At 46.1% G+C, this 16062-nt stretch overlaps 3 protein-coding genes across 3 annotated transcripts; 2 read left to right on the forward strand and 1 right to left on the reverse strand.

The window, feature by feature from the left end:
- Window positions 1-2263: 2263 nt before the first annotated feature.
- Window positions 2264-12179, reverse strand: LOC119377107 (KICSTOR complex protein SZT2-like; the record flags this gene model as incomplete). Its single annotated transcript, XM_037646707.2, has 7 exons — window positions 12164-12179; window positions 11601-11827; window positions 10726-10865; window positions 7426-7574; window positions 4690-4780; window positions 3699-3878; window positions 2264-2410 (listed from the first exon to the last, which is right to left on the reverse strand). Coding segments are annotated over exons 1-7 (950 nt in total), but the record flags the coding sequence as incomplete, so codon positions are not given.
- Window positions 12180-12523: 344 nt separating this feature from the next.
- On the forward strand, window positions 12524-13762 carry LOC119377108 (tigger transposable element-derived protein 4-like). Its single transcript, XM_037646708.1, has one exon. The coding sequence runs from the start codon at window positions 12524-12526 to the stop codon at window positions 13760-13762; it is 1239 nt and encodes a 412-aa protein (XP_037502636.1).
- Window positions 13763-15060: 1298 nt separating this feature from the next.
- On the forward strand, window positions 15061-15843 carry LOC119377109 (tigger transposable element-derived protein 6-like). The gene has a single exon (XM_037646709.1). It carries the CDS (start codon window positions 15061-15063, stop codon window positions 15841-15843), a length of 783 nt encoding a protein of 260 aa, XP_037502637.1.
- Window positions 15844-16062: the final 219 nt, after the last annotated feature.

Here is a 16062-nt window from a genome sequence, read left to right on the forward strand (position 1 = left end):
AGAGAAGGAAATCAAAGTGAAGGAAACAACAATCTGCTGCTGAGTGGAGGTCTGTCATTAAAAATTAGGCAAGACCGGCCAAGTCACTGATTTTTACATAGAACATTCAGCCCCGGATAGTCACGTAGAGCTAACCATCTTGGTAAAAGATTAGAAAGTCAGGGGCATTGTTACTAACTCACTGAAAACTATCCATACCTTTGGTGTGCTGCTCTTTGGCAAAGCTGATAATCTTCAGCACCTACTGCACTGCAAAGAACTGCCATCAAGCGCAGCTTACAGTGATCAAAGTTCTGGTTCACCGGCACTATAACACTGCTTGCTAACTGCTGTAGTGGGCGGTGCAGTCCCACAGTGCTGGCCCTGAGTGCTGGCCAATAGAAACCAAGCACAGCTGCGTGGCACTGTCATGTTTCTCATTCTCTCCTCTTCTAGCGGCAGCAATGTCTCGGACCAGGATGGCAGTTCACACACTACAACGCAGTGATAAAACCCAAGGTGGGCAAACATCAAGGAGAAGCGAAGTGGGCAACCACGCAAGTGAGAAGAAAAAGGTCTTGACACCAGGGAATGCATAGAGGGCAAAGTTCCCAGGTAAAATTTGAGAGGTGGAGAACTTTGCCTTAAAATGTCACTTCATTGTAGCGAGGCACGCACTGTCGTGAAGCCACACTTCCAGGCAAGATTTGCTTGTACCACGCATCTTGACCTTATTGTACAGATTTGAAATCTTTGGCGTGGATTACACATACAAAAATTATTCATCAATTGTGCACTTCGGTACGCCAAGCTATAGCCATTTAATACTAGCACGAACCTAATTGGTCAAAGAAAAAAAATTGGTCGCCCAATCCTCCCAAACAACTAGCCCCAGTTTGCCCCAGCTGGCAAAGCAATCGGAGGTGATCAAAACGCCAAGCAGGGAACTTACCAGATGCTGATGTCCAACATGCACACTGGTTTCCAGAAGGTCACGAAGGTGCATATGCACTGTTGTTCTTCACACTGCAAAACAATAGAAATAAGCAGTCATATCGCTGCCCTGTGCACCGTGTCTGCATGAAACGTGCAAGGCAGGTCCATTACATTGTGACCCTTCAGCATGAGCTTCTGCAACTAAGTTGCACTCAACTGATCAGCTGACTCATTAGGAAGCCAGGCTGTGCACAGGTGTGCTTTCATGACAGTGATGTCGTCAGAAAATGATGCCCCAATTCCAATTATGCCTTGGAAACCAGTCCACACAAACATTTTCTCGGTCTCCCTGCATAGTGTGACGAACTTGTTCAATTTTTCAGGACAGCTCACGAAATTTGCCGCATAAATGCGAGCAGTTTCATAGAGATACTGTGCTGAAAATTGTGCATGAAGTGCTGAGCTGAAAAGAACCATAAACACCGTTTGTGTGAGCAGCTCTCCGGGTCACTTCCCTCAATGTCAAGTAGTCCACAGTAGTCTTCGTGTGTTCCTCATGTGGTTGCGAGAATATGGTGATGGTGCCACATCCGTTGAAATAGTTTTCTAGGATTGTGCGAGTAGTAAATTTAGGTTCGAAGTGAATTTGAAGCGAATAGTGATTTTGTCGAATAATTTTTAATCGAATTCGAACAGTATATATCACATATTATAAAGAAAAATGAGCATATTTGTCATGACCCAATTACTTGCACAATATTTTTTAAAATTGAAACAAGGCATGTGCAAATGTCATTCTTTTTGGTTCAAAGGAAGTCGAAGCAACTTTGAATAGTATTTGCCTTTTGGTAGAACGCAAGTCATAATCTGTAAAATATTTTACGTTTTAAAATTTACTATATTTAGAGCATAAGCTGGTATAACAAGCTTTAAACTTAAAAGAATGATGGATCGATATGAGGGTAATGTATTTTTATTTAACCTTGAAGTGGGGCTTCGCGGCAGTGCGGATTTCTCCTGGAAAGGTGTATTCACAATATAGCACCCCTCTACTGCAGTGAAACCACCTTTACAGGGAGGTTACATGCAGACTAATATACACCTATTCGTTCATTTCGAATACCTCAAAATTTCCGATAATTTAAATTCGAATCGAAGCGAATTCGAATACTGCAATATTCGTTCGAATATTCAAAGTGCTCAAATATTCGCACAAGCCTAGAGTTTTCACAAGGCACGAGAATTCAAGCCGTGCAATGTGCACCAGAAGTTTTGCAGAAAAAACTTGAACCTCGTGAGGGAGGATAAAGAGTTGTAAAGGGAACAAGTAGCATGACTCGGCACTCACTTGGAGGAGAGGACCGGATGTCCAGAGGCGTTGGGAGGCATCACAAAGACTGGAACACCATTGCGGAAGCTCTCGGGCACCGAGTAATACACCGGGTTCTGGTTGAACGAGTGAAGGTGCACCAGAAGCTGGTCCGTGCTCGAGATGCTGCAGAAAAACAAGTTCTGCTGTACTGCTTCCACCAATCGCTACTTTTTCTTTTTTTTCAGCAATTATTCTTTTCTTCTTTTTCCATTACAAACTGCAACACACAGCTTTATACAATGAAAATATGGTTTCCAAGTGTTACGCACTTTCTTTTTTTAATATCTCACAACTTAAAAAGAGAATTTCCATATATCAAATAAAGAGATGTCAAAGAGAGAACTAATTTCTTGCATTAATAAGTTACTACTTCACAACACCAAAAACAGCGCTATTGCAGTGAGAAGACGCTTCGCAAGACTAAAACACACAAAAAGAAAACACAGATGGCCACATAGCATTGAAGCGCCCGCACCAACTCGCCATGATTGCAGAGATTTGGACAGTGCCTGTCAGATAAAAAAGAACTATCTTTATGAGTGGAAAAGTAATTACATTGTGCTCTAAGGAAGAAAAGAGACTTAATTAACACAGCTAGACTGAGAAAATTTTATTGAGCCAATCTGGCCAAAATACAAAAATAAAGAGACTCAAATCTGTGACTCCATAACCAACATTAACATAGTGCACTTAGGTATCGACGCAAAATTCAGAAATGAAGCTCTGACCTAAATTCTTTCTTGCAAGAATTAACCCATGATTGTGAAATTGACGATAATAGAGCTCTCAAATAAAATTGATCAACCTAAATTGATTTTGTGATTCTCTTTAGTGTCCCTTTAACTGAAAAAACACTTTTTCTTTTCTGGGATAGCACACTGATGACAAGTGACTGGAAGTTCTTCGGGACTGCACGTTCCCTGCCCATTATGATGCGTGCAAAATTGTCTACAGAGTCTGTCTGCAAAGTAATGAGACTGGGTCTGGTAAAAAAGAATTTACAGATCCGATCGGTGCATATTACTGAAATTCGTGAATATAGTCTCCTTGGACATCGATACACCACTTACGTTATTTTGATGCTGCAAACGCTCCCTGACTGTCAGCTGCCGTGATCTCTTCCAGAGTCCTAGTGGCAGCCCGTTTGATTGTGGGAACACTGTCTAAGCGGCGAGCTTTCAGGCTTCTATAGTTGGGAACGGGAAGAAGTCCGCGGGGCTCACATCAGGGCTGTATCAGGGCTACATCAGCGTGTTGTAATCGGTGTATCGACCCCAAGGAAACTATTTTGAAGGTTTTAAACAATATGTACCAATTGATCAATAAATTCTTTTTACCAGACCCAGTCTCATTACTTTGCAGACAGACCCTGTATAAGAAAATGCTACAAGGAAACGGTGGCAGCACTCACTTCTTGAGTGCATTCCAGTACTGCTGGGCCACCATGAGGCGAAAGGGGCTACGAGTCTTGTTGGGCTTGAAGTACTCGCATGTGACGTCGTGAAGGAAGTCGTAGCTGGCCTCCACGCACACCTCGAACTTGCACCCAGCCCGCTGCTTGGGCTGCGAGCCGCTCCCCGGCGAATCCCGACTGCAGAAATTCACGGCAGGCCTCTTTCAGCTCTCCGTAACTCCGTAGCTTAATTACGTCTGAATGCGAGACCGTTAGTTTGTATCCATAAGTAAAACAGTGCAAAGGAAACACGGACAATTAGATACAGGATTAGCACTTGGAAGCAGACAAAGGACTGAGCACTAGTCCTGTGTCTACTTATCGTGTTTTCTTTGCACTCCTTTACCTATGCATACGTAACTCATTTAATCGAACTCGCCACCTACATAGCAATGCTCCTGACATACAGGCAATGTAACACTTCAATGATAATAAAATGTTGATCACCTGTAACAGGTCACACATTATACGTTAACGAGATTTGCGACAGCCAATTTGGTTCAATAAGGTAAGAGGAGGTGCTGCCAGACTGTCGTTCACACAAATGAGAAGCTGCACGAATCAGTCGATGAACGTAAAATAATTAATACTTAGCTTGTCTTGGTTATGGGCTGTGCAATACGTCTTGTTCACCAAACATGAAGATACTATCAGGTATACATGTTTTTTAATACATATTCATTTAACTTTGAATCTGTTTAAAAGCTTTAAAAGCTGAAACTTGAGCTATTTATTAGCACAATATTAGCACAATATTAGCACAATATTTATTAGCACAATATGTGACTGAATATTCAAGAATGTCGAACATCCACACAAGCCGAGACATTAGAATCTGCCAACGAATTATCATGTTAGCTAAGGCACAGCACCAAAACGCCACTGCCTTAAAAATATTGTACGCAATAAAAAGAAATACTGAATAAAAGATTCATATTCCACGACTCACTTCTTGCTTGAAGACTGCCACGGAACCATGACGACATACTCAATATTAACATCGAACTTCCACGGAAGCACCAGCTTGATTTCCAGTTCTCCTGCAGAAAAGTCGCACAAGAAAAAGTTCCCTGCAAACTACTGTCGCTTTATGAGCGGCAAAGGAATTTACCACAAGAAAAGGATGTAGAAATGGAACCCTACGCAACCGGATATACTGTTATCTGTCTCCAATTTTACTGTTTTCTGCACATTGACTGAATCTTGGCACTGAAGCACTTGATGACTTACTACTATAAAATTGACATAGTTAAAAAAAGAAAACAGGAATTAAAGCAGTTAGTAATTATAACTTCATTAAAATAAAATAGAATTTAACCCTTCGAGGGTCAAATTTTTTCGCGAAATGCACTCCAAAAATGGGTATTTTCCTTTATTGCTGACTTAAATTCCTCAGACAATTCTATTTAAGAAACAAATTGTCTAAAATTTTTTTGCGAGACCGTAAAGTGACAAAGAATCATTTTTGTTGTTACACATGGTTTATTCGTGAGTAACATCAAAGAAAATCCTAAAAAAACACTTATACAATTTTTCATAAATACATATTATGCGTTGTATTAAACACAGCTCACAGATATACAAAAATAAGCACACCAGAGTACTTTTTCGGTAAAAAATGTTCTTGCTCTAACAATAACAATCGCCGCGCATGCTTTTGAGATGTCGCTCCTTCATCATCATCCGAGTCTGAACTCGCAAGTAAATCCTCGTCTGACAAACTGGCATCCAATGAATCAGATTCCGATTCGGCACTTGGGGAATAGTCCACATCGGAAGAATCGCCACTCGACTCACTAGTAGCAGAGCAACCGGTGTGCACTTCCATAGCGTAAGCGAACTGCGTGAGTGAGCGTACGGAAAAAAACTCTGTGGTTGTGTCCCTCCGGAAAGCAAAACAAGTGATAAAGCTATAATAATCCTTCGACTATCACCATCGAGAGGGAGTTAGTTTTTCAGAGTCCCCAAACAGGAAACGCAACCACGGCGGTATCATTCGTGTAATTTAGCGTCACACGGAAACAGATGTAATCACGCCCCAAGGAGCAATAAACGAGAAAGTAACAAGCGGTCACCCTTTGAGAGATTAGAAACCAGACAGCCATCAGCATTGCGGGCGCGAGAAGCGATAACCACCCGAAGGACGAAACCGAAACCAGCCGCACCGCGTGGGCATGCTCGGATGTGCAAGCGAAAGCTGGCGCACCGCTTTGGAAAGAAAAAAACAAAACAACGGATAGACATCGGTGCATGGGAAAATTCCACGTATTCCCGAAGTGTGGCAGCATATGCCAAGCAAGAGAAATAATCGAAAAAAATGTGCATTTCAAACATACAGGCAATGACATGCATGTACGGCGTAAACCTTTTGGTGCCTGTTAGGTGATGCCATAGATGTATGGTGTAAACCTTCAAAGGGTTAACAATAAATTGGATATAAGAAACTAAATAAAGTTACCCTTGAAATTACCGTAGATATACATGCATTTGAAACCTCCTTTTAATTAAGCAAAATTGACCTGTCAACCGGATATGACGAAATAAAATACAAGATGGACATACAATTACACATATGGAGGTCCCAAAGAAACAACCACCGGGGGGACCTCCTAAAAAGAAATAAATGGGGTTTAGAAGAATCTTGGCAAACCGTGAGCCATATTTTATACAATTTCTGAGCAATCCAATCTGCAAAACCAAAAATGCCCACAATTTTGGGCTCACTATGGTGTTTATGTCCCAAAGTGACTCGGGCTATGAGAAACGGCCACTTTGCTCGGAACCAGTACCGTATTTACTCGATTCTACCGCGCCCTCGATTGTAACGCGCACCCGTTTTCCGCAACCAAAAAAAAAAAAAAAGTAATACATCGATTGTAACGCGCACCCATTTTTAGTGAGAGAAAAGAACAAAAAAAAGTCCGTAGGAGTCAAACTTCGCACATTCAGAAGAACAAGCATTTGGGTTTTAAAGAACTAAAGTTTCAAAAAAGTAAAACACAAAGTCAAAAAGCGGGCCTTGCCGCTAAAACTGTCACCACTACGGCGGCGATACGAGTCGCGTAATGGATCAGTCCTCGTCGCTGTCGGACAACTCCTTATCGCTGTCAACGCTCTTCGATTTCGGGAAACCGGCCCTGCTTTGGTCCACTGAAAGCTTTTCGTGAAGCTTTGCTGTAAAAAATCTGCTTCTGTATGCGCCAGTCTCGCGCGCACGTTTCGGGAACTCCGAACGACCGCGATGCGGCCCGATTTCCGTCCGTCTCTCTGCACAAGTAATAACTATTCTTTTAAATGCGGCATCGTGGTACACTCGTCGAGTATTTGGAGTCGGCACTTCCATGCCGTCGATGCGAACGCAGAACGGGATGACAATCTCCTCAGCACACGTACGAACTGAAAAAATGGCAGAAATCGTAGGAGGCGGCCATTTTGAAATGTCGATGGCAATACGATAACCGAGTTTCTTTTTTTTTTTTTTTTCGGTACTCGATTCTAACGCGCATGCGATTTTTGGACTCGTTTTTCCGGAAAAAAGGTGCGCGTTAGATTCGAGTAAATACGGTATGTCATTCACCAAAAAAGCCCACAAAAATTGCCACGTAATGGCCCCGTATGGAGAGTGAATGTCCACTGGGTCGTTCTCAGGCATAGGGCAAATGCAGCTGCCGCAGAGCCAACTGACCTTTGGCGGTGGAGATGCTTCGCAGGGCGTAGCCTTCACGGAGCTTGCAGGAGAGGACGCTCGACAGCGACGTGTTGAGGCTGCCATCAGAGCTTTTCTTGCGCAGCTGCGGCGCGCTACCTGGGTTCAGCTCAAACGCAGTGTTGCCCCTGCAAGAAGCCAAATGAGAAAGCATTTTACTTGAAAGCATTTGAACAAACGTTACAGAACGTTGAACTTCTGTGCGTGAAATCCCAGCTTGAAATCAACTTACTTGCAAATGTTCAACTAACATAACTCACATTCAAATGAGTTTAGAACATCTATTTTTGTTTTACTGCATACAGTACTGATTCCAGACTTTTGTGATACGCTGATTCACTTTGTAACTCCCTCAGTTTTAGAAAAAAATCTTGCTCCCCAAAGGCACATGGAATATTCTGTATTTTGATAACTACACACTGTACTAATCAAGTGCACATTTTAAATCAGCACACAAACATATATAAACTCGGCAAGTTTCATCAATATCAATCAAGAATATTTTTTTCTTTTTAATTTAAACGGCAGTGTCCCCCCTGAAAGGAGCTCACTATGAAAGGGAAAGGTCTTACTGCAGAGGCTTTCCATGCAAAGCACCGTAGCAAGCTGTCATGTGAATCACCGTTCTGGCGTCGCGAAGTGCACCAAAAAGACGAAAAATGCTGAGACAGAATAACGCATTAGTTTTTTGTATTTTTGAAGGCTGTTTTGGGGACTTTAAAAAATAGGGCGTGCAACCGCGTGGTTAGAGTAGTTTGAAGTGTACTGCCCGCTTTTAACACATGATAACAAAAATGCGCTGTACCACCGGTTGCTGCCACCTCGCGCGGGACCCCCTTCAAGAGTGTGGCGCGGGCGCCAAGAAACCTCACCGCACTGACACTATCTCATCTAAAGTGCACATATGTTACTGCAAACGTAGCGCTGTTGTCAGCGTACTGCGGCGTAGCGTTGAGCACGGTACCGCAAGTGTGTAATCGACCGAATTCTACTCAATATGAGCATGAAGCGCGAGACTACAATCGACCTCTACATGGCGATCGAGATGCTACAGGCTGCTTGGATGTCTGTAACAGCAAGCACGATCGCCAACTGCTTCCGGCATGCCTCATTTGGCGTCAACAGCGGCGGTGACAGCGAAGATATCGGTGCTGCCGCCAATGAGGGTGCCGCGGGTGACCAAGACCTGATGTCGTGGGACGCTCTCCTTGACGCCGGAGTTGTGCTCGACTGCAACACTTTCTGCACGTACGTCAGTGCCGATGTTGACACGGTGACAACCGAAGAGCTGACAGAGGCTGAAATTGTGCGCGCGGTGACAGGGGTGGTGAATGACGACAGTGACGAATGTGTCGACGACAGCCCGGAGTTGGTGAACCCGATGTTCCAACGTCCGCGCAAGCACTGGATGCGGCAGACCTGCTGCGCCGCTTCTTCGGCGCTCACGATGACGGCGAGGACGGACTCGACATAGCGGCAGCGGCCGAAAAAGCCATCATCCGTCTGAGGAAGACACAGCAGAAGTCTATTAAGGACTATTTTTCTGCTAAGTGAGCCGCCAGCTGGTGTGCCGAGTTTGGCGTGAATAAAGTAGCAGTTCTTTGCTGTTCTTTCTTTTTTTTTTTCTTTTGCTAGTTTTTCTCCGTGCGACGGCCGTTTTTCGTTTGCGTGGCGGGCTGCTGTGGGATTTGGTGGTCAGTACATCCTCTATTGCGTGCTAATTGTCGGTAAAAATGGATATTGGCTATAACGAACTAATGGTTATAACGAAGTAATTACGACTCCCCCTTCAACTTTGTTATAACGAGGTTTTACTGTATATACACCACTTACATCACCATGCTTTCTTAGTTACCATATAGATGGCGCGATGTGCACGCGTGGGGCTCTTTAAAGATCGTCGCCCTGTTCCTGCAAACGCCGTTGCTCTTTGCACTACAGGGAGTGGTCGCCTTCACGCACTTGTCTCGAGGAAAGAAGGAGGCGGCTGGAGGGGGGGGGGGGGGGGGAAGCGGGGGGTTGTATGTCTTGTGCTTTCCTCGCAATGTCCGCGTTGAAATCACAGAGCGTACGAAGGTCACTTCGCTCGCTGCAGCGGCGGCGTTTGCGAAAGGAGCGTGCTGTTCAAACAGAAATAAGTAACAACTGGGACAGTTGGTTCACGCTCGTCCTGTGTGTACCTGTTCGTTCGTTTCGTACGTCCTGCTTTATGTTTGAGCAGTGTGCTTCAAGTGTCGAGCTGTGACGCATGATAGTTCGCGCTCGTCCTGTGTGCATTCTTTTCGTGCGTCCTTTGGGCTCGAGCGACGCGCTGGCAATTTCGAGCTGCTTTCCATTCTTCGCGTTACATTCCAATTTATTGCTATCACATTCACTGCTTCGCCATTGCGGCGAAACTGTGACTTTTTTGCGGGGCCACAGATATCTACAACCCAGAGGAGATTATGGCAGCACCATGGGAGCCTTCATTAGAAAAGTGCACAGAGGAAACATGCTTGGGGTCCATCTATGCATTCTGCAGATGTCCCATTTTCTTGGTATCCCTGGCGCTGTTTGGAAAATCATGTCAACTCAGCCTTTTTTTTCCCCACTGAAGCTGATGTGGGCATCAAAATTCTTGCTTTTGAGGCTGTTTTGGAGCAGTTCTGCGCAGTTTGTGCAATTTTTGTGCTTTTGGAGCAGCTTGGCACAGGAAAACGAAATTTTATCAAAAATGCGCAATATGTGCAGCTGTCTCACCCCTGAACATTAGACATTATATTTCTCAAGCTACATTGCCTAAGATACTTAAAAAGTTATTTGTCATGAACTGGGCGAGTTGGATGAAATGGATGATACTTGAACAACAGTCCCGTCTTCTGCGCCGTCGTTCAAGTAGCATGCTATCTGTAATGACATGTTACACATTGCTTTAGAACACAGCATGTCATTTCCACTTCAAAAGTAGAACGTCTGTGCTGAAGGCTCTAAACTGCAGCGGGCACAATGGCAATGACCCATCTGGCAACAGTGATTGACTAAGCAATGAGGGTGTAGGCTTATGCCACAGGAGCAAGGGAAAGAGACAGCTGAACCAGAATCGACGCCAGCAGGGCGTGGGAGCCGTGGCTTCATGTGCCACAGCCAACTGCAGTCTTTATTCTCTTCTATTGCGGTCGCGCGCTATCCGGTTCACTCGCCGCCCAAAGGAGGGCACTGCAAGGGGAAGCAGCAGCTTTGCCAGTCACTTTTCAACCTAATGACTGACGCCTGTTGTCACCAGCCAATGATCGGACTCACTTGGAAGCCAGCAGCTTGTACTGCATTCCAGCATCTTTGGCCAGCTCTAGTCGCTGATTGATGAATTCCTCCTGAAAACTCCAGAAGAGCAGTGCCCTGTGGAAGATGTTCTCCGTGCCCGTCGACCCTTCGACTTCATCCTGAAAAACAAAAATCCCGTCGAGCACATTTGAAACCTGACCTACATGCAAAGTTCTTTCTGCGTTGAATTATGTACATAATTTTTGTCTTTAACAGATGTGGTTATGTGATAGATTCAAATAACATCACCAAAGCACAGCATTCGTGCGATGCCCATGGACCATTAGAGATGTCATTATACACTTTTCCTACATGCTTTCTAGTGCCATTAGCAAAAGTGAATTAGCCTAAAGAGTCTTTTTCACATTACTAGTACACAGCATGCACCACCAAAGCCAGCAATCGAATGCATGACCCTGTGCCAAACAAGTGAATTGAAATTCTGAGGTTTTATATGCCAAAACCATGACAGGTTTTTCAGTATATAAAATATTTGACATATTGAAAATATATTCAAAGGGATATTAAAACTATTCGATATACACAATAATTTGTTACACGTGGGTTCGGTATATGCGGGTTCAACTGCATAAGGCATGCCATAGTGAGGACGTCTGGGTCAATGCCAACCACCTAGGGTTCTTTAACATGCACTTCTGTTTACCAAATACAGTCATTTTTGCATACTGCCTCCACTGGAACGCAACTGCCAAGGTCGGCGAATCAAGCTCATGACCCAGTGAAGCGAGATTCAAGGGTAAGGTAACTTCACTGTTGGAGAGTTTTTAAAAGACAATGTTTAAGGATCTACTAGGCACGAGTGGTCGCTGGTAGAAGAGCAGGACGTAACTGACCGGTCCGACCAGGCTGCTGCTGTTGAGGTAGGCACCGAAGGTGGCTCGCGCAATGAAGCGCATCAGATCGTCATAAGGCACATATCCAAGGCTGCTCTGGGCGTGGTAGCCGCCACCAAGATGCAAGAAGGAGCAGGCCACCGTGCCACCCCGGAGACTGCCGAGAAGCAGCTCCAGCTGCTGGCTATTGGGCACGCTGATCACGCCGTCTGTGATCACCACAATGCCTGCACAAACGAACGAGTCACCAAAGAAGCTTTGTAGGGGTCTATACATTGAAACTAAGTTTACAGTAGAAGTTTACCTATTCTTTCATGACAGATACGTACTACACTCAATGAATTAGAGGCCAAATGGAATGTATTTTTAGCCCACACAGAAAGCGCAGCTTCAAATAGTGTGGGTGTTAGACTATAGTAAAACCTCGATAATTCGATCTCGGTTAAAACGAAATTTCGGTTAATTCGAAGAATCTGAGCGGTCCCGTGATTTTCAATGCAAATTCTACCGGATTATTTGAATAGCCCGCGGGGCTATTCAAATAATCCGGAGGTCATGTTCACATATCTCGGAGGTCATGTTGTTGGCTGAGCGACATGGGCACATTCAGTTTTTCCACCGACTTTCTGGCGATCCGCCGGCAACCAGAGCCAGCCAGCCAGCCAGCCAGAATGCATTCGTTTTTTGTGTTATTTCGTGTTCCGAGTCCAGAGAACGTTTGACTATGACGTCGTTTCCTGTCAGTACCGGAAACCAACTGGTTAAGTGTGTTTTCCGTTTCGTGGTTTTCCCGTGGACTGCATTGCATTTTTCGCGTGGTTCGCCCGTTCGCCATCTTGTCAGTCTTGCATTCGTTGTGTTCGCTTCGTCACCAGTGCCTGAATTAACCGCGTGCGGAATCACAGCTGCTTGCGCAACTCACAATGCCGAAGTACAAGACGCTGACGCTTCGGGAGAAGGTGTCCTTAATCAAGGAGGCAGCGAAGTCGACGTGCACGAAGACGCAACTTGCAGAGAAGTACAAGATGCCTTTGTCGACGCTTTCAACCATTTTGAAAAATAAGGAGAAGGTGTTCGAGGCTTACGGGAAGACTCATTCATCGAAACGATCCAGGATTCGTCTTCCAACGTATCCGGACGTTGAAGTCGCTTTAATGAAGTGGCTCCAGCATGCAAACGCCGCTCACCTACCCGTGAACGGCACCATTCTTCGGGAGAAGGCCGATGAGCTGGCACTGCGCCTTGGACACGAAGGCTTCAAGTGCAGTAACGGCTGGTTCTCTCGGTTTAAGGAGCGAAACAACCTTACGTACTTAACAGTGTGTGGGGAAAGCGGTAGCACGGACTCAAACGTCGTTGACGTCTGGCAGAAACATACTTTAGCACCGCTGCTTCAGGAGTTTGCAGAGGACGAAGTCTACAACTTGGATGAGGCAGCTTTATTTTATAAGATGCGTCCTTCAAAAACATTTGCTGCAAAGGATACCACTGTCTCGGGGAGAAAGCAGCCTAAGGAAAGGATATCTATTTTTTTCGGCGCGAACATGTCGGGAAACGACAAGCTCCCATTGCTCGTCATCGGCCGGGCGGGTAAGCCTAGGTGCTTCAAGAACGCGCGCCTTCCCACAAAAGATATCGTCATATACAGGCATAACAAGAAGGCCTGGATGATGGCGGCAATATTCGAGGAGTACGTATGGCTTCTCGACCGGAAGTTTGCTGCCAAAGGGCGGAAAGTGCTCTTTGTAATCGACAACTGCCTGGCCCACGGTGTCATCGGGAACCTGAAAGCTGTCAAGATCGTCTTCCTCCCTGCAAATACAACAGCGATATCGCAGCCGATGGACCAAGGGGTGATTCTGCAAACAAGGAAGATTTACCGCCACCACCTGTTGAAGCGAGTTTTGCTCTGCTACGACAGTGGAAAGCAGTACAACATCGACCTCCTTGGTGCGATATGTTTGATTGCCTTTGCCTGGAAGGAGTTGGAGCCAAAGGTCATCAGGCGCTGCTTTGAGCATGCCGGGTTCCGAAAAGAAGGTGGCGAAGGTCAGGATGACGCGTGCAGCTCCTCCTGTCTAGACGATGAGGGAGACTCGATGTGTGCCCGGATCACAGACTTCAGCGAAGATGACGGCGACGGACTAGGCTTTGCAGAGTAACAGTAATACCTCGTTAACTCGAACTCGCATATCTCGAAAAATCGGCTAAGTCGAAATTTTCCGCAGCACCGAACCATTTCCTATACGTCCTATGTATTTCTTGCCCTTTATCTCGAAGTAATTTTGGGTCAGATTGCGGATATCTCGAAATCTTGACTGCGAGTGGAACAAAAATTCCGCCGCCGGACCATTTTACAAGACTCGCGCGATGCTGCCGCGCCTGAAGTCCCTCGGCTTTTTTTTTTTTTTTTCTAGCCGGGCGCCTGCCACAAGGTCGATGCTTTCCGCGAACGCGAAGTCGGAGCCTAGCGATATCAACTTTGTCAAGCAACCCTTCGGAGCGTCATGTGGCATCGCCATTACCATCGCCATCACATGCGCAGAGCAGGCCCTCGGCCCACGCTTGGCGCAGTTTGTCTCGTTCGCTTTGTGCAGTGCTCGTGATTTTTCTCTCCAAGAGCTGTGATTTCCGTTTAGTCTGCGCAACGCACGCGGTACGGATTTTTCGCTGACTGTGAGGAGCGGCAACTTCGCGTGAGTGCAGCGAGCATGGCGTCACTCAAGCAGTGCAAGTCGCTAACGCTTGAAAGGAAGGTTGCCCCTAATTAAGGAGGTGGAGAAAGGAGGCCGAACAAAATCAAGCATCGCGCTGGAATTCGGCATCCCATTGTCTACACTTTCGACGGTGCTAAAAAACAAGCAGAAGGTGCTGGATGGATACCAACAGAGCTTCTCCAGCCAGCGAAAGCGGGTTCGAGGCTCCAAGTTCCCGGACGTTGAAGCGGCGTTGATGGTGTGGCTGCGAAATGCCAGAGCGGCCAACCTTCCCGTCACCACAGCATTGATGATGGAGAAGGCAGATGCTCTGGCCTTGCAAATGGGGCACACAGATTTCAACTGCAGTAGCGGCTGGTTTGACCGCTTCAAAAAAAGGAACAGTGTTGTGTCGAAGTCGGTGCACTGGCGAGAGCGGCACTGTCGACGCAGCCGCTGCAGACAATTGGCGCAGCAGCCGGCTCGCCGAGTTGCAAGAGAGTTACGCCGACAAAGACATATTCAACCTCGACGAGGCAGCACTCTTCTATAAGATGCTGCCGAGCCGTACCTTCACACCGAAAGGTGCAGCGTGCTCGGGAGGAAAACAAAGGAAGGACCGGGTAACGGTCCTTTTCGGAGCAAATTCAACGGGCGAAGAAAAGCTGCCGTTACTTATAATTGGCAAAGCTCTCAAGCCTAGGTGCTTTCGTAATGCACGACTGCCGAATGGCATTATCTATCGCGCCAACAAAGCAGCGTGGATGACAGCAACTCTTTTCGAAGAGTACGTTCGCGCCGTCGATAACAAGATGGCCAAGAAAAACAGGAAAGTCCTGTTCATTGTGGACAATTGCCCAGGCCACGGCAAAATTGACAACTTGCAAGCAGTGACAGTAGAGTTTCTGCCGGCAAATATGACCTCTGTGCTGCAGCCGATGGATCAAGGTGTGATTGAAGTTGCCCGCAAAATCTACCGAAAGAGCCTGCTGCATCGAATTTTATTGTCGTACGAAAACGGCAAGGGCTATGAAATTGACCTGCTGGGAGCAGTACATCTCCTCAGCAGCGCTTGGCAGCAAGTTCGCGCAGCGGCTATCGCCAACTGCTTCGCGCACGCGGGGTTTACACGTGCCGCCAGTTTGCCAGAGGCGGAGACAGACGACTTCACGGACTGTGAGGAACTCTGTCAAGATGTCATGAAGCTCACCGGCGATGGTGCCACCGACGGTGACGTGACCTTTCACGAGTACGCGCTGTGCGAGCAGGATGTGCCGGTGACAGGAGAAATGACGGACGCCGAAATTGTTGAAATGGCTACAAATGGAGGGGACGACGGAGACGATGGCGACGACGACGAACCACCTCGAGAGGTGCCATCATCTGCCGAAACAAGGAATTTGCTGCGCTTGCTGCGAAATAAGGTTGAGTGCAGCGGTGGGGAAGATCGACTCATGCGATGCGTCAAGCAGCTAGAGGACGCCTTCCTTGGCCCAAGTGCGACCGCAAAGCAGACCAGCATTCGGCAGTTCTTCTCTGCTCAATAAAATGGCAGTGCTGCGAAACCCAGCCGGTTAGCGTCTCTTGTATGTTACTTTTTTTTCTCTTTCACACCTTTACGAGAAGAAAGATTAGAAGCTGCTGCTGAAAGCCGGTAAGTAGTAGTTATTTTTCTGAAAAGAGCTCGATTTTTCCCGGCAATTTCCAAAACTCTGCTTATCTCGAAAATCCGCTTATCTCGAAATTTTCGCCGGTTTTAACGACTT

Source organism: Rhipicephalus sanguineus, unplaced genomic scaffold (assembly GCF_013339695.2).
Source record: "Rhipicephalus sanguineus isolate Rsan-2018 unplaced genomic scaffold, BIME_Rsan_1.4 Seq3494, whole genome shotgun sequence".
Lineage (NCBI taxonomy): Eukaryota > Metazoa > Arthropoda > Arachnida > Ixodida > Ixodidae > Rhipicephalus > Rhipicephalus sanguineus.